General features: G+C 34.5%; 1 protein-coding gene across 1 annotated transcript in view; it reads left to right on the top strand.

Annotated features, from left to right (window-relative positions):
* The window catches only part of LOC136835923 (caldesmon-like), a 633,290-nt gene extending 608,413 nt beyond the window's left edge, over positions 1-24,877 (top strand). Inside the window, exon 5 of the mRNA XM_067099795.1 lies at positions 24,766-24,877. Within this exon, the coding sequence (XP_066955896.1) occupies positions 24,766-24,769 (4 nt within the window). The 3' untranslated portion in view covers positions 24,770-24,877. The remainder of the gene's footprint in view (positions 1-24,765) is intronic.
* Positions 24,878-25,376: the final 499 nt, after the last annotated feature.

Below are 25,376 nucleotides of genomic sequence, written 5' to 3'. Positions count from 1 at the left end.
TTGGAGTTTCTTTTCCATAAACTGAGTCTTCATTGGTTGTCTGCTACAATTGACAGGAAAAATATATGGAATTCACTTCTTTGATGAATACAACGAAGTCTTTGTATTTAATCAGATTTTTCTATATCAAAGATAGAAAAAAGCTAATTAAATTAATGTAAATTAATGCCTTACGCAAGAAAAAAATTTAATTGCCAACTTGTTTATTTGATCTAAAATTTCATAATTAACAAATATTTATCGTACAAAATATGAATTTTACATAGAATAGGTACGTTCTTGGATGCATATGCGAAAAGGAATATCAAGCTATTAAGCAGTCCACCGTATGATATGAAAAGAAGTAAGGGAAAATGAATTCGATAAATTCATTGCACTTGAAAATAGTCGAATGAGGTTTTTCTCATCTGTGTCTGCCTTTCGTTTTATTTTCAGATGTAGAAATGAAACTGTAGAAGCAACCACAAGATGCGTAAATATTATTCTTCAAAATCCTTCTTATCGGAATGATAATTATTTAAGATTTATTTCATGTAAATATCTGCGTTAAAAGCGGAGACACTTAAGCAAAATGAGTAGAATAAGAGAAAAACTTGTATTTTTTTTTAGGAAATAACCCTTTTTGCATAACGCATACGATAATTAATAGTATATATGGGGAGCTTTACAAGGTAATATGTTGTGTAATGATTGTACTGTACAAATATTGATTTATATTTCAAATATGAAAAATTTTTTACGTCAAATTATTAATCAACAGATAGGGATGTTCTGTATGTACATAATCAGTCGTTGATTTTCAATGTACTAGGTCGCTTAGACGTAACAACCAATGATTTTTGAACCGCTGCTTCATGCCCTTTTCTAGCCCTGGCCTGATGAAAACAACGAAGGGAAAAAGGAACGAGGAAGGATGCGTAATGTAATGAAGAGGTATATAGAAAGATATCTGTTCAATTTGCTATCTACAAATGTTAAAAATGTTCCTCTGTTGTTCCCATAAAAGGAAAATGAGGTGAATGCTTTTGTAACGATATACATTTTTATGATAATATCGGAAACCAGACCAGAGAGATTCGACTTAGTTTAATGTATTCGGGAAAATTGTGCAAGGAAAATTAATTGGGAAAGTAATGGCACAGAGGTTTATAGTTTATGACAGTTTCGGGAAAAGGAAAGGATCTGTTTGGTAAACAGTTTGTTGACTTTAATGATTTTAGTCTGATATAATCTAAGGGGAGATTGTAAATCTTACAGTTTATACTGTATTCCGTGTTATACTTTTCTCTCAGGTTTTGTATAATGCATAGTTATGCCCATGCATCAGTATTCTTCAAGAAGTTTTCGTATCGAAGAAATAGTCTTCCGATAAAGAATTAACGGTTAATCAGTCAGGACTACAGAATTAATTTGAAAAAGGAGAAAATCTTCAAGCTTCAACTTTTAATGCTAAAAATAAAGGTGAATATATGAATGTAATCTTTAGATGCTGCGTGCTTTTTTTTTTTTTTACCTCGGCAATAACTTTTTCACTTTTGTTGTCAAACACCAACAGGCTATTTTTGTCGATTATATAAGAGAGGAATCAGGCTTTCTAGCATGCAAGCAAAGTTTACTTCAGTTTGCGAAAATAAAAAAAATAAACAAACTATTTTTTGAAACATATAACGGTAGTCTGCAAATTGATTATATTCAAAGGCCCAAGAAGATATTATTGCTGAAATCCATAATGCTTTTTTCTAATATTCGAACTGTATTTTTTCCTTTTTAAAGTGTAACATAGGAAACGGGTGCTGGCAATTCTGCTGTGCGTGCTGTGTATGGAAGAGACTAAAGGCTCTCTTTTCCGTATGATGTCCTCTCCGCCGAAATGAGAGCTTATTCACCAAAACCTCAGCAATAGAAACTCAAAAGGGCATGGGATTCAAAACATTTCTACCATTAAGAGTAAAGATACGAGCCGTAGCAACTCGTTTCGAGACTATTTTCGGGACTAATCGGCATCCCTTATCCTTTTATGGTCTTCCAGCTCGACGTGGAACACCGGTTCTCTCTCCTTATGCTATACAGAGCCTCTTCGTCCTTCCATGTGCTCTCTGCGGGAATATGACAGTCTTGCTTATTGGCAATTGCCTTAGGAAGCATTTGATTCTCAGCAAGTGCTGCCACCAACACCCGCCATCATCACCGCCAGCAGAAGTTCGTTCCATCTTGGTCGGGTTGAACTTTGGCATTTCCATGGAGCACACCCTCCTCCCGACCATCGATTCCCCAGCTCTACTGGACCTGCCTCTCTCTCTCTCTCTCTCTCTCTCTCTCTCTCTCTCTCTCTCTCTCTCTCTCTCTCTCTCTCTCTCTCTCGCCGTGAAGTTACTGTGTAGTTAACCGTTTTTTTCTAGTGCCATATGTCTTTCTCACAGAGATTCCCCAAAAAGGCATGGTTATAATGTGAATACTATATATTTTTATTAACAGTGTAACATTGCAAACATTCATTAACGAATAAAAATAATCTGAAAGGTAAAGATAGATATATATATATATATATATATATATATATATATATATATATATATATATATATATATATATATATATATATATATATATAGTGTATGCACTCATGTATGTATGTATGTATAAATGTGCGTTTAAAAAGAATGAGCCGTTTCCCATAATCGCGGATGGCGCATTGCCACATTCAGTGCAGAAAACTTCCCCAGTATTAGCTGCTTCGTATGGCTAACGAAAGGCTCATTAGCTACGTATCGAACGACACTACAGTCCCTGCTTCACCCTCCTCTCTTTATGCTCTCCCTTTTCCTGGACGGTAAGTCCCTTGCTTACGTCCAACACTCCCAAAGTAAATACCATACAGCTAACTATCGTTCAGCATTCTATCCACGCGACCATGACATTTCGTCACACTTCGATCTAAACTTTCTACCTGATATGTATCCCTACACTTTCCCTCTTTTCAGTTTGTATGTCTCCAGATACATTACCGAAAGAATAACCTATCTCAACAGCTTGAACCTTTTCTCTTTCATTTGCATTGAACATCACTTGTCGCTGTCATAAAGGGAATTATCTCAGCACTCCCTTCATACATAGCAACATTCGCTTCCATATAAACTCATCTTCTCTTCATACAAAATTTCGTTTGCATAGACCCTGGTACTGTCCTTTTTCTCTTGTTTTGCGATTCACTACTCTTAATCTACCGTTATCCATTACGATTACTCCTGTATAAATTTATCAAACAATCATTTCCATTCCTCCATCACCCTGCTGGTTATCGCTCCATCTGCTTGCTTCTTTTCATTTTATAACCTTACTTTTCCTCCCATTTACATCCAGTTTTCTCCTCTTACAAACACTTCCGGTCTCTTTACTATCAACATTGAACACAGTATCATATGCAAACATTACGGTACTTGCAAGTAGTGAATGTGACCTACATTGCCTAAATATTATATAGTAAAAATAAACAATACTTACATTAGCATTTTGTTAGGTTAATTCGCCAGCTTATGTTACCTCCTTTATATGAAAAGAATTTTCAGTATTATAAGTGATTTACCGTATTTTTACTCGTCCGCCATAAATGGCTAAGGAGATCGTTGTAGGAAAATTAATCATCCAAGGGATTAATTTTTTAGCTAAGATAACCTCTTTTAATTAGCGTTTGTCCTTTCCCGGAATGAAGGGAGGGTTGAAGGTAGACCATGAGTCAGTAAGATTTCTCAAAATTTCCATATTAACTTCAGTGTTAAGTAGCATGAAGGATAAGAATAAGTTGAAGACTGATGAACGTTTTAACTTTCTATTTTATATTTCTCCCAAATATCACAAATTCTTATCAACAAACTAATTTTAAAATTTTAAAGACTTAACAAACATTTATGGGTTCAGTTTTTCTTGAGCTCACTATTCCTATTAGTTTTTATATTGGTTTAAAACTTGTAATGCTTTCAAGTCTCTTCAGTACATATTCTGGTTCAACATAAAAAAAATAGCGAATAAGAGATTTGAGTGACGTTCCCTTTTCATTACCGGAAGGGCTATTAAGGCCAAACCAATCTGTGTAGCAGCCACAAAATATATAGCTTCTGAATAGAGTTGGTCAAGTCCTTAACACTTGAGCCATTGAGAGCAGTTCATTTGAGTAAAATATAAATAGGTTCAATTTCTTGTATTTTAATGGTAAGCGTATGAAACGAGGAATTTAAGATAAAAGAACACTATCAATTGTATTTTTGTTTAATTTAGCTGGCAACGTGTGTACAAGAAATTCCGTTCGATCTTTTACGAGTGTGGTTTGAGTACTTCCTCGAGCTTTAATGGAAGTACTAATAAATCTCTCTCCCATATATATATATATTTATATATATATATATATATATATATATATATATATATATATATATATATATATATATATATATATATATGCACACAAAATGTAAAGTCTTTCCCGTGACATCATATTATAAAATTTCCCTCCAACCCTTTTGCAAAAGCTTGCACAATTGCCACGAGAGTGTCTCTTGACAGAGTATCATCAAGTTACCCCTCCGTTGAAGTGGTACTCTAGAGGAGGGTTTACTTTTTTTCGTCGAGTTATGGTCATAAAGAACGTTACGAGGGTTCGTAAAACCTTCATTTTCAAACGCATGTATGGAAATGGTTCTATCCCTTTAGGGTATTTGATAAAACATAATCTTTCGAATTTCGTTTGTCCGCCGTATTTTAGGATTCTCAACTAGGAAACCTTTGACTGCTGCCATTTTGATGTTCTTTCGTTGTATAATTATGTATTATCGATCTGTGACGGAGCTAGGACGAAGCATTTTTCCACCTAATTTTGCAAAGATCTATTCCTTTTTCAACCAGATACACAAAGCTTTTGATATTTGTCATTATTTTTAGTTGCGTTCGTATATTTTTGAGAACTTTTAAATATGCACATGTGTTTTATTAAATAAATAAATGATTGTGTTGACGTATAAAAACTTTACTTGCTGAACCCTCCCCTGTTGTTTTTCGTTTATCTCTTTATATTTCAACTTCGGATGGCTACATCGATTTTGACATTTAATCTTAAGAGGTTCTGAGTAGTCTTTTTCTTTTTTCTACATGTATTTTTTTTTCACGAGCAGTATAATTTCCCCTTTTATTGAAAGCTTGATGAAACCACATTTCATGCATTTTCTGCGGAGGCAAATTTTCTTATAATATTGGCTTTCAACGAGTTATCTCTGGTTTAAAAAATTAATTTTGATAATTCAAAGTAGTCTGCGGTGTGTAACTTTTTTTTTTCTTAACTAATTTCTGTATATTATGTAAACTAGTATTTATAAAATGAACAAGACTCATGTTTTTTTAATATCAAGTATAAAATTCAAACTGAAATAGTAATGGGATTAAATTTCAATAACAAAATAGCAGGTTAAACCACGCTTGATAAAGTTAGCATCTCCTTGCAGTCATCCTTTAACTTGTAAGTTGTAACAATAATATGAGTTTTTTATTCATTATTCATGGACTGGTCGTTCCTTTTTTATCATCACTTATACGCTGCAATTTACAAGCTTTATTACTGCAGGTGATCTACTGTTAGCTCTGAAAAACTGAAATGTATGTCTCCCTCTATACTTGTGCACAGGATTGCTATTGGTTGAATTTCTGTATCAGAGGCATTCTCTCTCTCTCTCTCTCTCTCTCTCTCTCTCTCTCTCTCTCTCTCTCTCTCTCTCTCTCTCTCTCTCTCATACACACACAAACACAAACACACATACATTATTTCATTAATATTAGAGTACCCCTGTTTATGCGTTCGGAAACCTTTCATTCAATTTTTTATTTGGGCAGTGAAAGATTTCAGGAACTCTCATATGATTATAGTCATCAATTTATTTATCTCTAAAGGTTTTAAGTACCATGGAACATTACTCATTTTTAAGTACCATGGAACATTACTCATTTCTGTATTCATGTCGCTTTGACTAATTATGTTTCTGTGAATGTTCCTTTACGTGTTCATGTTATCATTATCATTTTACGGACTTCATCTTGTATTTGCTTAAAGCAAAAATAGTCTGTTGAAATTTTGGTGAAATTTTGTGTTATGATGCCTGTATATCCGAAATTTTCGTTTGGAAATTTTCGATGACTTAGGTCACGGAGCAGTGACAGCGTAATTGGATTTTGTTGACTACTAAAAAATCATCTTCTTCCGAACATTTTTGCAAGCTTCAAATGCATGTGCTGGCAAATGAAAGTTATTTTAAATCCATGCACAAATTAGGCTATTGCAACCATGTTAATTTGATCACGTAAGTGAAATGTATAAAAACCCAAGTGACTGTAACTATCGGTCCCGAATTCAATTCAATTTGGTTGGTAGGCTAATGTAGGTGAAGCAGAGCAGATCACGTTGAAAAAAACAATTTGTATTATATATATATATATATATATATATATATATATATATATATATATATATATATATAAATATATATATATATATATATATATATATATACATATATTATATATATATATATATATATATATATATATATATATATATATATATATATATATATATAAATAAGAGAAAACCACAGGAAAATGACAGGCAGAAGTTCAGTAGCGCTTTCACGTGTTTATTCACATATCTTCGGGGCACTTATATATAAACACATATATATTAAAATATGTATACATACATACATACACTTCTTTCCAGCATTAAGCCGTTTTCCTTAACAGATGAAGGCTCTATGAAAAACAACACAACGATCATTGCTACAATCGTAATGTATATACTTTGTGGACGGTGAATTAACTCCCTGTTCTGTAAAATTTCCACAACCTTGACAGCTTCATACATCAAATGGTTCATAAGTAACGGGTCAAACTCCCCATTAGTATTGTGCCATTCACATCTATCGTGGGCGCATATTTGTGCTTCCTGGATATGGAGGTCCTTCCTTTCCAATACTTTTTTCGCAAACTTTCTCCAGCCTTTTACGGGTCCTTCTCTCCTCGATTTCCTTAACACTTGAATTATACATTGCACCAACTTATTGTGGTCCATTTTTTTCACATAACGAACCATCTCAGAATACTGCGGTCCTTCATATATATATATATATATATATATATATATATATATATATATATATATATATATATATATATATATATATATATTATATATGTATAGTGTGAATATGCGCGTACCATATTTGAAAATAAAAACTCATAATCTAAAGACAGCTGTTCCACAGCACTCCAAAAACATTATACTTATTTTCTATGTATGGGCATTTAAGGTTAAATGATAGTTGTTATTTTCATGCTGTTCCATATGCAGATTAAAATTTGGTGATTATGTTGAATCTGTTGTATGTCTTAAGTCAGACATCATTGGTTTACCAATTATTATTATATTATTATTATTATTATTATTATTATTATTATTATTATTATGATACTTTACTAAGAACTCATAACAAATGTCTGAATATTAGAGGATCTGCTTCATCTATTGCACTGAAAAAGGGAGCAATCAATAGTATTTTCAATTTGCATATGTCACATGTGAAAGTCTTTAATAAAATAAATTTTGTGGTTTTATATTTATGAAACCTTCTGTTACTGTAAAATATAAAATGGTGCCAATGCTTCATTGCACTTGAGTGATTTTATGGTATGAGGCGACGTATAATTTCCTGAGCTTTCAAGTACAAGAAATTCATGAGTTTAATTTTTACGGATGTTTTTTCTTTTTAAATAGAATTATGGTTCTGTACAATATGAAGGACTATTAAGTTATGTAATTAGTTTAACAAATTAATCTTAATAGACTACTATTTTTACATTTTCTCGCTTTTTTATAAAGTTGTGATTCTGTGCAGTATTAAGGGATATTTTAGATTTATAATTACCTCCTCATATTGATGCTAAAATAATATTAATTTTTTTCCAACATTTTTTCCCCTACATGGTGAAATATTAATTGGTTTTGTATAGTGTGAGGGAATATAAAGTATACAAGCACTTCCTTAAGGTTTCATTTTTCATTTTCCCCCGTGTATGATTTATATTTATTCTTATGTGCGTTTGCATCTAATTAATAACATTTTGTTATTTTCATTTCATTATCGTCAGCATATAAGAGTGCTTTATGAATCTGGGTGTATTCCTAGACATTATTGACCTGCCCATGAAATCTCTGTTGGACATTTTCCGCCGAAAGGAACAACATCCGACTTTAACCAAATTTGCATAATTACGTGAGGCTGGTAAAATGATTAGCCGCCCTACCTAGGGAGAGGCCGGTGGCTAATCAGTTCATTTTCTGTATAAAGGGTCACAAATTTCGGATACAAGCTGGAAAAACCTCAAAGGTCTTCGATATTGTTGTCTGTACGTTCCTCGATGCTTTCTTTCTGTAAGCCAGCGTCAGGAGACTGAACTGTTCTACAGCCATTTTCTTATCTGTTATGCTTTCGCTATTTCTGTGGTTTATACCGTGTGTTTCCAGAAAATGTAAGAATGGATGTCATAGTTGTGATTTCGTCTTATGATGGCTCGCCAAGGCAGCATAGGGACTAAAGCGTCTTGAAAATGGTCGTAGTATAGTATAAAATCGGGTCGTTACTTGAGTGATGAGTTACTAATACTTAGGTTCATATATTTAGAAAAATGATATTTTTGTTTTGTTGGTTTGTTAATGGATTGAAAAGCAATTAAACCGGAAAAAAGAAATTCATGATTATATATTCAGCTAACGCTTGACCCCAGAATGTGATTAGCCTGAACGTGGCTGTGTACTGTATTTCATCTCGAATTAACGTGTCCTACAAAGCTGTATCAGTTACCGATCGATAACACAAAAGATTTTTTCTAATCTCCTCTTAAATAGTAAAGATATAATTTTAATATTAAATAAATTTCTAATAACTGATGTAAAGACACGCAGTATAGTATTGGTTACATGTGCTCATGTATTGTTCGATGGCAGCTCACCAATAAAAGGACATCTAACGAGGGTTTCATCTGATAGTTTCATGGCCAGTATAGCATTCAGTTATGCCATAATTTATATATATATATATATATCATATATATATATATTATATATATATATATATATATATATATATATATATATATATATATATATATATATATATATATATATATATATATTAATGTTTGTGTTGTGTTAATGAAAGCTCAACCTGCCAAGCATCATATTTGAATAAGAGAGAATATGATGGGTTTATGTTTATACATCTGAAGAGTATACCTAATACTACATACTGCAACGTTACATATTTTTTAAACTTACGGTCTTTTACTTAGATGTTTTGGTTGTAAGAGCATTGGTACTGAAAGTGTAACCTCGTCGGAGCTGGTTAGCGACTAGTGTTGAAATACACCTTTAAAATCCTTCGCTATCAGCGTTTGTCGATTCCTTATAGAAGACTTGTAGCCGGGCCGGCGGCAACGGTGTCCCTACATTTCTCTCTCTCTCTCTCTCTCTCTCTCTCTCTCTCTCTCTCTCTCTCTTCCGTCCTTCTTTGATGGAGTATCCTTGAGTAATCTTTTTCGACTTTCTCAAGGAGAGACTACTGTAGCAAATGCACGTTTAGCCTGATTACAAATGAAGTGTCAGAATATTTAAGAAGGCAGATGACCATAAATTTTGTCATTCAGCTTTAGCTAATAGTGATTAATCTATCATCTGAATCTCTGCTGTAGAAATATGTGATTCTCTGTGGTGGGAATCAAGAGTACTACAAATTGTTGTGATAACACTATATTAATGTTAATCTTACTAGCAAAGTGTGATTTTACATGGTCGAATTTCCTTTCTATGGGATGTTTGATCTCCCTAAAAATGTTGTAGGGGAATGGGGTTGAGGAGAGGTTGAGCATGTTTACATACGTTGTAGTGTGAAAGAGTCAGTGTATGTCTGGAAATTATATGCATTCAGATAAATTATTGGTAGTGAATAAGGTAATTACATGATATCACAAAAAATTCACTACTCATGAACCGTCTGTGATAGGTTAGAGGATTAAGAGCTAGAATCTGTCTCTCTCTCTCTCTCTCTCTCTCTCTCTCTCTCTCTCTCTCTCTCTCTCTCTCTCTCTCTCACAAACGCACACACACACACGGTATTTATCCATTTCTTCCTTCCATTGCTTCCTTCTCCAGTCACAGCTCCATCTTCGAAATGGTTAGATGCCGCATTCGCTGAAGACGTGACAGATAAATGGTAAATCTGAAAGGACCTTTCTCTACCTGTTAGGACGCGGAGAATGCTAGTGTCTGGGTCCCTGTTTTTATTTACCACAGTTTATTAAAAAACATTTATTTTCATTCTATTAGAGACAGAATCTTCAAGAGCAAGGACGTGACTGGGATGATGTGAAGTCCTGCATGCCCTTCCGATTAACTCCTTTTTTTCGGTTTAATGAACTAATTTTTTTTTTTTTCATTTTTATTTATGAAGAATATTACCCTTATTATTTTGAAATTCTACTGTGATTGGCCAGCGACTTTCTCTCTCTCTCTCTCTCTCTCTCTCTCTCTCTCTCTCTCTCTCTCTCTCTCTCTCTCATTTTGAATTTTTATTATTCTAGCCTCTGATATCCCACTGACCTTTATCAGGTCGTGCAGGGTCTATTTCAAATATCTCGGCCGAACTGCTGAAGGTAGAACTCCAGAGCCCTTCCACCGGCCTTCTATTTTACTGTCTGCAGAGGTTTTTAAAGATGTGGTGCGTTTCTCATCTGTTACTCGAAGTCGCTGCAGACCCTCGTCCTCCTTGTTGACAGTCGAGGAGCGGGTTATCTTTGTTAACGAAGGAAGCTGTAGGATAACTGTTGTTGACATTTTATTGTCTTCTTTGTTGAATTGATATTAATTTTAATGTTTGTAATGTTATTGTTGGCGTTTAACCGTATATATATATTATTAAAACTGGTCTCTAATGATTTTGGGGTTTTCAGATTATTTTTGAAGAAAATGCAAATGAAAATTTAGCATAATGACAAAGGAAAATGATTTTTTAAAGTTGCTGTTGATATTTAGCCTTAGTAATAGCTAGGCATGTTTAAGTTATTGTTTTTCTTGTGTATGTTTTCCGAGATTTAAGATTCACACTTCTTTTTGTGTTATGATGTATACTATTTTGTACTGTGAGTAAATAGTTGAAGATTTGTGTATTGTTATTGTATAGATATGCGGACTAAAATAATAGCCTCTTCATGATATTCAAGTTTTAAGGATAGGTTAGGTTTCCTTTTATGTTAAAGAATATGATTCAAGTTTTCAAGGTCGTTATTAGTAAATGGGTAAGGGAAAATTAAGAAGGCCTTATGCCAGCACAGGCCCCTGGTCTAAGAGGATCTGTTAAGTGTGTCAAGGTATAAAATGGGGTAGGAGGCCTGGTGTTGAATGCCGGACTCGGGGCAACCAGCTGAACATACGATCTTTGGATAAAAGTGCATCCGAAACTATAGCACGCAAATGTCGACAAATGGATCTCTTTTTAATTAATTTATATCATCCCGATATCTCTTAGTCTTAAGGTAACAATTTCTGAATTTTCACTTTTCTCCCGATGAATTTATTACATGTCGCCCGGTAATGCAAACCCTATCCCAATAACTGCAGTCGAGGTACCTGCAGTTTGGAGCTGCGCGAGATTTCCGTTAGGTATTTATTTGCCTTTTATTGTTTTGCATAACATAACGTAATTCATTTCATTGGAGGATTTTCTGTTTATGGCTGAACGAAATAAGATTTTTCATGATAGATTTTTATATTAAAATTAATTTCTTTTATACGACAAATAAGAATCGATAAAACCAAGCATTTAATGATGAGCAAAATGAGTTCAGTATTACTAAAAGTGGTAATATGCTGGTCGACGGTAATCATAAATTTGCAGACTATTACTTGGAAGCTTATCCGATATAATCAGCTGTCCGATTCACGAAGGAAATTTTTACAGCATTGGATTCACTTCAGTATTTTCGGAATAAACTGCTGAGCCATTTGGCATAAGAAAGCAACCTTTGCACTGAACCTAATCCAACTATATTGTACCTCATAATGCGGCATTCATATCGATTCAAGAGCCTCTCCCTTAGACACCACTTAGCTTAAAGATTGAAATCTCACCAGCTGTTTCTCTTTTCGTGATCATAGAAAGGGGTCTCTCTCTCTCTCTCTCTCTCTCTCTCTCTCTCTCTCTCTCTCTCTCTCTCTCTCTCTTTGTGAGTTTGTGTTGTTATGTGTGTAGGAATGTTAGTTGCCGTGCGTTTCATGCCAATCCATTTTTCTCTCAATATTTTGCAATGTTACCTCCCATTTTCTACTCCCCATGAGTCTGTTCTTTTTAGTAAAGATTAGACTTCTCTCAGAGAGTTTGGTATCGTGTATAATAAAAGAAAAGAATATTTGATTAATTTCATCCCCTATTTTTTCATTAGAATGCTATGAATTAATTAATTGTACTTTATAAATGTTTGATTTAGGTATCACGCACATATATTGGAAGTATGCAAACGCGCGCATCTACCCACGTTTAGTCAGGAGGCACCCCTTTTAAGGCGCATAATTATTCATACACAAGCACATTTATTGTAGATATGTGTTCAGAGGTTTTAAAACCTTAAAATCCAATGATTGCGAACTCCATTTCACTGGTGAATCAGGGTATTATGGGAAATTTTTTCAGTAATAATAATGATGGTTATTATTATTATTATTATTATTATTATTATTATTATTATGATGATGATGATGATGATGATGATGATGAAGGAAAATTTAGGCAGTTGGATGAAATTAATACCTATGGAAGTATCCCTGTAACTTTGGTATAATGCAAGAAAAATCTGGCCATTTTTCAATCATTCACTTCACTAAGTGGCCGCATAGGGACCTATCATTTGAAGGACGAAAGAGTTGGAAATGTGATCCGATTGTATTAATTTCTTTCCATGAGGATAAATTGGCTATCTCATGTTTCATGCTGTGTTGAATTATTTCCTATTCCATACTTGTTTTTGATGTCTATTTTTAAAGTCGATGACACAGCGTACCTTTAATCATTTAATTGTTATCCTTTAGGATATGCTGTGAGCGATTTATATATAGGCTTCGCTTAAATTTAGTACGCTAACATTATATATATATATATATATATATTATATATTATATATATATATGTATTCACACACACACACACACACACACACACACACACACACATATATATATATATATATATATATATATATATATATATATATATATATATATATATATATATATTGCATTTAAGCCATTTTCTTGACGGGTGACGGGGAATAAGGGTCACTACTACATTTATTATCTAACAACTTAAAAAGGGAAGAACTGTCGGTGCAGAAAACACCAAAGTTGAAGGCGCCTCTTCTGTTTGTCGATTCCTCCACGCACACTGCACTAATCACTTATTGGTTATCACTATCCAGTTATCTGTAATCTATCGATTTTGTTGTAAATTTTTGTATGTCCATGCTTGCCATGTGCAGTTTTCTGCCTTTGGTATCAAACGTCTTGCACAAACATTCAATAACACACTGGATATCACCTTTACCCTTATGACAGTGAACAATGAACAATAATTTATCTAGCCACTTCTTTTGAAACCTTTTTCTAATTCAAACATATCTACACACCCTGTCCAGTCACTCATCACACTGTCATCATAGTAGCTCCTCACATGTAATCCCATCAACTCCTACTGATTAGCAGAACTCGTACAGATTTTCCACGCCTTCCTCCCCTTCAGTTGTTTGAGACTCTGCTGAATGAGTCTGAAGCTTTAGCTGATCTAGGTGTAACTTTTAACTCATATCTTAGTTTTAGAAACATCTGTTGAAAATGTCAGCAAATGTCTCACGGAAGTTAGGTGTTGTACGTAAGGCCTCATCTATTTGTAACTGGTAAAACCAGTGCAACCTTTTTTAGGTCATTTGTCCTTCCTTTACTAGAACACTGTTCTCCTGTGTGGAAGTTTGCTTCTGCCAGACGTTTTAGATTAAGTGGTTCATGGTGGCAGGTTTCTGTTTCCTAATATTATCAGTTATGACTTGGGCCATCGACGGATGGTCTCTTGTTTGTCAGCTTTTTCATAAGTTGTATTTTAACAGAGATCTTTCGCATTCACAATTGATCCCTAATCCCCTTTACCTGTCGAGAGCAACCAGATTTGCCGAACAGCGGCACCAGTATGCAGTAAATGTCGCGCTGTCGAACTTCTCAGTGCTTGAAGTCCTTTATTCTTTACACTGTTGGACTGTGGAACAGTCTCTGAGGATGTCGTGTTATTGGAACTTCAAAAGTTCAATCGAAGATGCAATGCATTACTACCCGAATACAATTCTCCTTGTTTTTTTTATTAATTAACTTACATTTGTATTTATATTAATTTGTCAATTTATTTTTTCTTTTTTGATAAGTTACGTATTTTCTCTTTGTGTTTCCCATCATCTTCTATTACGTCTTCCTAATAAACACAGTATTCTTTGGAAGCCTGAATTTCAAGTCATTGGCCCTTGTGGGCTTGTTCCACATGAACAGGGTTCATCTTTTGAATAATAATAATAATAATAATAATAATAATACATTCTCATGCTTAATATCGATCGCTTCCACTTATATGCCATTCAGCTCTGCCTCTTTGCTGGTGTCTGCGTTCAACAAATCTTCAAAATACACACTCCACCGACCCAGTACTGCATTCAGATCAGAGATCATCTTTCATTCTGAGACAAACTACTCATCAATTTTATCTCATGAATACATTTCTCTGCATATGCCTCCCTACAAAACAGTATATTCTCTTTAAGGTCTTTTTCAGCCACTCTTCTACTTTTGTTACTTGGGTTAACTTAACTTTTTCGTTGTGACTACTCTATCCATTATTTTGTATACGTTTACACGGTCGTCTCACCAGTTTAGCATTTGGTACTTCAGATAACATTTTTCCTGTCACTAACCTCTTATTCCCCTCTCCCCATCTTCTGGTATTTAACAACACTCATTGCCTGTTTTGTGAACCCATCCTCAAACTTTCCTTATTCCTCTTGTAATCTTTTCACCACCATGTTTGTATTTATAGTCTGTTTTCTTTTTGCACCTTATTCTCTCTAATTTGTAGTTAAGCTCTTATAACTTAAACATATATACAGACACTGAGTCACCCCATCCTATCCAACTTTTTTAGTCTTTACGTTCACTTCATTCAAATAATAATCAGATAAACCTCCAGCCATTCTTCTGAAAACTAAATTCTTCAGCTTGCTTTTATAGTATGTATTTAGTATTAGCTTATAATCTGACAAGCTTTTTTTTCCCTATGCATGCTTAGGAATATCCTTTGTGAAAACCATGCATTTTCCGCAATTAGCCCCTGTCCAACTTGGGGCTACTGACCTTCTACCAGACAACTTACTGATAACTGAAATGCTATCTCCTGAGGTCACCAACTCATCGATGAAAAAGATGTATGGTTATATATAAATGTGTATATGTATGTGTGTATATATATATATATATATATATATATATATATATATATATATATATTATATATATATATATATATATATATATATATATATATATATATATATATATATATATATATATATATATATATATATATATATATATCCTGAGGTCACAACCCATCGATGAAAAAAGACGTATGGTTATATATGTATATATACACACATACAGTTAAAAGATAAGATCCTTCTGGGCCTCTGTAGGCTCATAGGGCAGTGGAGGACAGGTCCCAATGCCTATGACACGTGGCCATATAATATATATATATATATATATATATATATATATATATATATATATATATATATATATATATATATATATTTGTAAGGTTAGGTGGTTGTTTGTAAGGAACAAATGTATTCCAATTGTTTACTTCTGTTTGGTTGTCTCACCTGTGATTTCAATTTGCCAATTTGCGACGTCCATTGGAGTGATTTTGTCGTGTGGAGTATGACCTCATCGTGTGGAGTATGACCTCGTTGTTTGGAGCGTGACTTCGTCTGCAGTTCAAACTGTTTTGGATGTTTACTGCGTTTGAGTGTTCTGGTTCGAGTATGGCGGACTTGGTTATGGTGGAGTGTGACTTCGTCTGCAGTCCGACCTGTTTTGGATGTTCGCAGCATTCGGGGGTTCTGGTCCGAGTATGGTGGACTTGCTTATTTTGGATGTTCACCTTTTCAGTTTAACCTTATGGTGTTCGTATTTAACCCAGTTGTTTCTGTAAGATGTATTATGATTTGCTTGTGTTAAGGTTCCATTGTATTTTTGGGTTTAACATATTCATTGCGACAAAGTTCTCGCGATGATGCGTGTTTGTTCGTCATGTAAAGGTTATTTTTGACGGGTTATTTGTTTCATCTGTAAATTTCAGATTTGTGTTTTGAGGTCATATTTGACATATTTTTCTGACTCCTGTTTAACAACGTTTATGACTGTGTAATATTTGACTGTTTGCATTTATATATGTTGATTAGTTTATTGAACTCTTTTGTTTTGTTTTTTACTCTGTTTAGTGTAATTTTTTGTGCTGGTCATTTGCATTTCATTGGGTTGCTCATGTTTATGTTGATTACTGAGTTTAATTGTTATTTGCTGTACTGACCAGTTTATTTTTGCTGCTGGTTCATTATTATGAATTTACCGACTCTGTTAAAAGTAATTCATTTGCATTAAGTTTATAATTACTGTTTATCGTATTACTTATGCTGCTCTGGTAATGTTTATTAATTTAGGTTAATTATTGATATTTAATTGTTAATTCTTGTCACTTGTTGACTCATGTTTGTACTGAATTTTTTTTATTGTTTGGTTTGCAAGTAAACTTTGCTACTGACTCATTTGCGTAAATATTGATGAGCCTGACTCATTTGTACAATTGTATAAACGTTTAAATTTCATAAATAAATTAGTATTAAGGTTACCACTTTGGTTTTAGATTGCTCCTTCCTCCTTTGTCTGCCCCAATTTTTATTTTTGCCAGATTTTCTCCCAGTCTCGATATTTTCTTTTAAAGAACTGATGAACCAAAGTGGTTCTAACAATATATATATATATATATATATATATATATATATATATATATATATATATATATATATATATATACACACACACATATACACATACATACAAAGTGATATGCTGTGTTTCTATAATAGGGGTTCTTTTGCGGCTCTGATTCGCTCGTTAGAATTGCAACCACCATGGTACTCTGTTATGCTGCTATTAAAGAAAAGCAGTTATCGTTTAATGGTGGCTTTAGTTTCTGGCTGACACTGTTCATCGAGCTTTCGCTGCTTTTAGCTCATTACATTTGCTGGCAGCCCTTTGTGTCATGCTTTCTGGTGCTTGTTATTCATTCCCGCATATTTTCTCTCATTTTTTCTGTTTTATTTTCGCCTTGTGAATTTTATTATATGGATTTTAGGTTTCCTTTTATGTACCCTTTAGATATCATCTTTAGAATAAGATATATGAGTGTACAAAGCTGTCACACTAACCCTAACATAAATGAGCATAAACTTGATTCTAACAATAGACGATTAAACAGGTATTCTCGAGAAAGAGAGGGGTAGAGAGATGAGCATTTTTCTCCACCGCTTTGATAATATACAATTACGCATTCATGCCCTTCCTTTCAAAACGATACAAATCCAAACCGTCGGTATAGATGCACTCTCTCTCCCTCTCTCTCTCTCTCTCTCTCTCTCTTTCTTCCGTTGGCTTCCCCTCGCATGTCCCCTTCTCCGCTCAGTTGACATTCCCTTGTTTTTAACCCCCTCGCGCACACAATCAGCTCCCACCTTCTGCTCATCCACGTCCCCCGTAGCACTTCACTTGCTTGTCAGACTCAGTATAATTGAGGCGGTTTAAGTGAGCGCTATCAGCATACTAAGAAACCTATCTCAAACCCATTTATAAGCAAAGACCAATGAGATGGGCCACCTAATTTTTTTCTTTTAGCCCAGGCCTGAAGAAAAGATGAAAATAAAGGGGCTTAACAACGAAGGAAGGAAGGAAGTACTAAACTTCTTTAAGACAGGGGAGTTATAAAAGTCTGGAAATTTCAAAGTTTGGCAGCAGAGGAAGGGAAACGGTCACTGGACCGTGTGATCCGAGGATAACCGATTTCCAGAACAAACATGAGAAGAGGAGGCCTGACGTAACAGATTTCCCATTTCTCTTAGACAGATTTACTGAAGGTGGCAAGGTTCAAATTCTTACTTGAAGAAAATTAATCCATTTAATATCTATTTCATTATATATGTTGGTCTTGTGATCTACTGAGTGAGATCATTACATCTCTTCCTGCTTCTGTAGACCAAACAATGAATCACCTAGTTATATACAGAAGGTCCATTGGTCATATGTATGTATGTATGTATGTACTGTGTATATGCATATATATATGTAGTATATGTGTATATATATATATATATATATATATATATATATATATATATATATATATATATATTTATGTGTGTATGTGTGTACATATATACACATACACACGCACACCTCTTAATGACTCAGTAGTCAAAAATCACTATACATCGTTTGTTTCTAAACCGTGCGGCAGTTCGAATCCCACCGGTGACGAAGCGCTTATCAGTCACCCCTTGGGTATAATTTATTCCCACGGTATAGTGAATTGGATATTCAAACGATATTTGTGGCTTAATATTTGAAAATATAAAAAATGCCACGGTGTATGTGACAAAAATTTGTTATATATATATAAATATGTGTAAATAGTATGTGTATGTATGTGAGTCATATACATGTGCCTCTATGTGTGCAACGCGTAAATGTTGTGTGTGTGTGTGTGTGTGTGTGTAGAAGACGTGCAAGAAAGGAAGGACCATTATATCCTAGGAGCGGAAGGTTGTGCAAGATTCAGGTGAATGGCACATTGTGATGGTGCGTGTATGTATATGTGTAGGTAGGTTAAAAGTGCTAAAGGTGAGTTTTGATTTTTCCATGTGAGATAATCTTACACACATACATATATATGAGATAATCTTACACACATACATATATATTTATATATACTAGCTGACCAACCCGGCGCTGCTGGGGAAAACTGAATGACAACTGATAGACTGTCTCTCTCTCTCTCTCTCTCTCTCTCTCTCTCTCTCTCTCTCTCTCTCTCTCTCTCTCTCTCCTCCCTAACACCCCCTCTAATCTCTCTCTCTTTGTCTCTCCCTTTTCTCTTAAGGTAGTTGCTAGAATTACACTGCCCAACATTTTTTACATTTCTCACCCTATTCGTATCAGGGCTGAACTTGGACTTGAAGGGCATCGGGAGTGTGACTATTCATCTCAGCGACCTCAAAAGCTATGGATTAGACACTTAATATCTGTCATTTTCGGCTATTTTTACATGTCACCCCCTTCCCACCCCCACCCCCTTTGGTGCCCTTTGGTGCTAGTGATGTCTTACCCCCATAGTATTCTTTTCGAGATAGTAAATTGCTCAATGCATTTCAGAGTTATGCTGGAACATACACACATACACTCGTACATTCATACGTCCATATGTCCATATATATATACATATGTGTGTGTATACTGTATATGTGTGTGTGTATGTTTTTGTCACATACACCGTGGCTTTTTATATTAAGAAATATTAAGCCACAAATATCGTTTAAATATCCAGTTCACTATACCTCGGGAATAACTCATACACACACACATATATATATATATGTGTGTGTGTGTTTGTGAATTTGTTTATGTATGTATATAAGTTTATATAAAGTGTGTGTGTGGTATCTCACAAGGAAAAATAAAAAAAAACTCATCAGCAGCACTTTGAACCTATCTTCACATAAACACACACACCTTCACAATTCGCCGTTTACCTTAATCTTACACAACTTTCCGTTCCTTGGATATTAACACATCTTCTGTAGCATCCGCCTAGTTCTTTGTAGGCCTTCTTCGCTTTTTCGCTCTTAATGCCACCAGATTTCTCACTCTTCTTAACAGCCTGATGTTTTTCATTCGGCCCTCTTGATTAGATCATCTCAAAACATACTGATTCATCTTTTCACCCGTGATAACCTGTTTATCACATCTGAATATCTGCAGTTTTTATCCTTTCAAATTGACGCCACACTTACTATGCAAAAATTAATCTAAACAGCTTCAACCTTTTTTTTTTATTTCATTTGCATCCAGTATGTTCACTTCATTTATATGAAGGAAAGATGGCTCAGCCGTCCCTTCATACACTCCCAGTTTCACTTCCATATACACGAGTCTCTTTCCAGGCTTTTGTCACACTACCTTTTCATAGTCTTATTTTATCTTTTCTCATCCTACGTCCTCCTGTTATATTTAATCCCAAATAACGCCTCCATTCATTGTTTCATTCTCATATCTTCATTTGACGTCGTAATCTTGCTTAAGCTCACATTTACTCTCAATTTTAAAAAAATTCACTAGTGTCTGCAGTGTATCACTAGTTATAATCAGTAATGTATCATCTGTACATGTCAGAAATTACAAATTCCGTTCACGAAATATTTCCTTATAACTTGCTTCGATATTAAATTTTTTTCTTCAGGTTCTTCCATAACTCAATGCGTAAAGACATTTTAACAGCCATGGATACATATCACGCCTTGTTTCAGTAACAAGTTTTCACCAAACCAGGAACGGTTCCGTCTGCATGTTCTAATATGTTTCGCTTACAAATCTTTTCTGCTCAACAGCTTATCTAAACTACCGTATGGACTCAGTAACATCCACTTAATATCTCTCTTCCTCTCTATTGATTTTATTGCAGGCTCTTTCTCGTTTCGTTCATATCATGTAGCTTTTCCAGTTTTAGAATTATCACAAAAACGTTTCATGGCAGACATTTGGTCCACCATCCACTTCCTTGTCAAATGCTACAATTTCTTACCTTTCAATTCATCCGTCTTTGTCTTAATTAATTCATCCGTCTTTGTCTTAATTTCTCACTTAATTTGTTGAGTAGATTTATCTGCCCATGCAGCTCTTATACTGTTTCCTTATCACTTTAATTTATATGCAATGAAACAAATATTCCTTTCATCCAATCCCGCATCTAGACATACCTTGCACATAGTAGTCAGCCACTTAATCTCACTATCATCTCTAAATGTGTGTGCTGCATGTTGGAGGCAGGGTGCCTTTCCGATCTTGCGTGTGGATAGAGAAAAATTCTTAAGTGTTATGGGAAAAGGACTAAAATACTTTGAAGTCTACCACACACGTATTTTCAAATTATTAATCATATGGCAAACAAAAATGGAATCGAATTGAAAACTATAAAAGAACTCAACTGTATCGCGTTCTGACGCTCCTTCCCGAAAGAATTCATCGTTTCTATCTCGTTTTTTCCCCCGTAAACTGAAATAAATGAAAACAATCTAGCTTTCAGGGAGTGCTAGCCAGCTGGCTCAGATATTTGGCCCTGTTCTCTGTACATTTCAACTTATATATTAGTAACACAATTTAATTCTTGCAGGTGGCTTGAAGTACAGGGGCTGATTTGATATATATACATATATTTTTTAAGTTTCCCTGCAGTGTGCGTTGATTTAAGCAAGCGAACAAATAAAATACTCAGGTTCCAGGTGACGGAAGCTTCGAGGCTGCTTCACAAGAAATACTCATGCATCGCGATTTTTCAATTTTTATTTTCTCTCCATGATTACACTATAAGAGGCTCCTTTATTTTCCCCTCCATTTTTATTCTTATTTTTTATTGCTTCGTTTTTTAATATCACAACGTGATTATGTTTATTTTCACATCCATATTGATTTTTATCTTTTAGTTTATAATTTTATTCAGTGTAACCAACACATTTATTTTCACCCATTTTTATTTCATCTTATTGCCTTTTTCTCCGTCTATAATAACGGTGTAATTATCTTACATATTTTCTTCCTTACGTCAGTTTCAATCATTTTTCAGTTTTCTTTCTGTGATAGTGATAGGAACATCAAAATGAAAGCGTATTTCATTTTATAAATCCACTTTCTCGCGTGTTTTATATCGATATAGAAACTAATTTTATTTTTATAAATACGCTCTTGCGTGTTTTATAATGATATGGAAACTGATTTTTATTTTTAAAAATACACTTTCTCACGTGTTGAAATTCGGGGTAATAACAAGAGTGGCAAAAATCATTCTTACGACACTACTGCCTTTGAAAAGCTTGACATGCTTGGCAAGAGAGCTTGGCATTCGTCCTGATTATTTTACATTTTTATGAAGACATCAATTCTTTCAGAAGCGGGTACAAACAACAATGCTTCCCCTCTACATCAGAAGGTACAAAGATCCATGCATTTGCACCGAAGGAACAATTAGAGTGTATATTTAGCCAGTATAAATTTTATGAGATGCTAAAATGGAACTGAAACTTGTAGAGTTTAAATAGCAAAGCACTTAAAGCATAGCTCAATAATTTTTAGATGTCAGAATATAGATATGGACAAAGGAAGAGTAAAGCAAGATTTTTTTCTTTTTGTTTCTTATCAAGTAGTGTAATCGAGGTGAAACATGACAGCTTAAGTCTGCACTTCGGAACTGAAGAATTCTTGATTTCGCCGGCATCTCTCTCTCTCTCTCTCTCTCTCTCTCTCTCTCTCTCTCTCTCTCTCTCTCTCTCTCTCTCTTTTGAAAAGCAGGGCAGAAAGTATTTTTCAAAAACTACGAACGAGGAATAATATTTTTCATCTTCGCAAACGCAGTTTTTGTTGCTTCCTCATCCTACGTTTTGTTCTTGAAGAAATGTGCATTTCCCCTATTCGGAAAACTATCGATTTCAGCTCTCTCTCTCTCTCTCTCTCTCTCTCTCTCTCTCTCTCTCTCTCTCTCTCTCTGAGTATTGGTAAAACTCTAATCTTGATATCACAGGCGTAAAGGACATGCTTTCTTATTCGTCGTGTCATGTGAATGACTCGAGAAGAACCCAATAGACCCATTAAGAACCAGTAATAGCTGAAACGTCTACATTAGTGATGCAATATCTTCCAATTAAAAGAGATTGATGGCTAGTGGACTCCTTTAGCATAACGTTTCTGGAATGGAATTCCAGATTTTAGTTAGAAGATACTTACTGAACACAGTATTTCTGAATGGAATTCCAGATTTCAGTTAAAACAAACCTATTGAACACAACATTCCTGAAATGGAATTCCAGATATTAGATAAGAAACACGTCTTACGATTAAGTTATGATTTCACAGTTGTACATACAAAATCACATAAATTATGTCTATTATAAGAATTGGAATCAGCGATGCATAACTAAAGCAGTTAAGAGGATTAACGAGACCATACTGTGGAGCCATTTATCAGATAAGGTTCCCTTAAACTAAAAGTCCAGGGAGGTCTCTTACCTATAGCCTAGTACCCCAAGTTCTGATGTGAGTATGCTGCTGATTTCGCTTACAGAAGTATTACTTTCTGATCTTTAACATAATGTAGTGAGGTTCTTAATGTGACATTTCATTCGGGCATAGTATACCTAATATGCGGAAGCGTTACCTGATCAGTTTCAGTACTTCCGTGAAGTGAAGCCTGGTTAAGTGATTGAGACAGACGAATTGACTGAATCTTAATTAAATTCCTTTATTTATTACCTTTTCATAGAATGGTTCGACATGAAATCTGAGGGCAATTCATCCGAATTCCTGACGATATACAAGTCTCCAAACAAGTAAAATGAGGCCGAGAAATGTAGCAAGGCTTTGAAAACTCGAGAGTCATTTCAACTAATTTGAAGATATTAGCATGAAATTTGTAGCGTAAGGTCCTTTGCTAGACCAAGTGTTAGTTGCTTGACATAGATTAAGCCGACCTTATGGCTGTACTGGCAGTTGCGCAAGGGCGGTTTGTCAGTGATGTCAAGGCATTGAAGAGAATAAGGTACCTGCTTTGGAACTCTGGATTTGGGGAACCAACTGAGATGGTTTGAATTGATTGTGCATCCTCATTTAAGGAAAAGTATGCTCTTCTTCAAAATGTATTGCTTTTATAAGTGGCTTATTTTAGTTAAAAAACTAAGCTTTTGCTCCATCAAACCTGTTCTAGGGTCTGGGAAGACCTGCCTTTGTTAATCTATGCTTCTGGATCAATGGTGGCTAACTTTTCTATTGTTCCCACTTCCACATTCGTTTGTAACAGGTATGTATTCGTGTGAAAATAACTCTACCTTGAACAAAATACACGTATCAGTCTTTTGCACTTTTTGAGGAACAAAGCACCATAAACGTTTGTCATCAAGGCAAGTGTCCTCGCGAGTATCCGAAAGTCAGACTCCTGTTCTGTTTTCTCGTCTCATTTTGTTAGTTGCCTCAACTGTGGCCTAGGGACCTCTTAAAATCGGCAAAATACATTGGTAGTTGTTTGATACTCTCTCTCTCTCTCTCTCTCTCTCTCTCTCTCTCAAACAAGATTTTCCTTTCGTTTATCCATACAAAAATGCACCCAATTTGGGAGAAGAATGTCCTCTAGATTCATGTATATTTTTACTGTCTTTGATTTGTGATTATCATAGTATTTCCTTTGCTGAAGGTGGTTTACTAAATGACTTATTTTTCCCTTTCAGGTAAGTCCCAGTTTTAAAGATCCACTGTCTGCCTAATTAACGGTCAGTTCCACCTGCTTCGGATGCCACGTCTTGGTTTCGTACAGTTTCAGCGAACTACTCTCACATAGGTAAAGTATAGTGTTCCTTAGCTCGTTATTGCTTCACCACTCTGTAAATAGTTGGGTAAGGATTTTTTTACTCCCTGATTTTTGTTCATCCATTTTGCATAAATAGCAGTAATCTTTAATTTCATAGAATTAAGGATTTAAGAGAGATTATGAAGAGCACGTCTAGAAAAAACGCCGTTTCACTTGCTACTATACGTAGTTATATATATTAAACCAATAAATCCCTAATGGAATGGCCGGGACGGTACAGTATTCAGATGATAATACTGAACAATTCAAAACAGGAAATTATATATTACAAAAAGCTAGGATGAATAACTGTTTCTTAGTAAATCAAACCGACTTTCATACGTTGTTAATGTAACTGTGAAGCCAAACACAAAAGTCCTTTGGAAACTTCATTGAAAATAAATGTAAAAAATAAGAGTTGTTGATTTCGGTGACGTTCTTGAATGTTACGTTCGCGTAATGTCATTTCATCTTCCAATGGAATAAGTTACT

Source organism: Macrobrachium rosenbergii, chromosome 55 (genome assembly GCF_040412425.1).
Source record: "Macrobrachium rosenbergii isolate ZJJX-2024 chromosome 55, ASM4041242v1, whole genome shotgun sequence".
Taxonomy (NCBI): Eukaryota; Metazoa; Arthropoda; class Malacostraca; order Decapoda; family Palaemonidae; genus Macrobrachium; species Macrobrachium rosenbergii.
The sequence above is the reverse complement of the archived record's forward strand: the minus strand, read 5'-3'. Positions and strand labels throughout refer to the sequence as shown.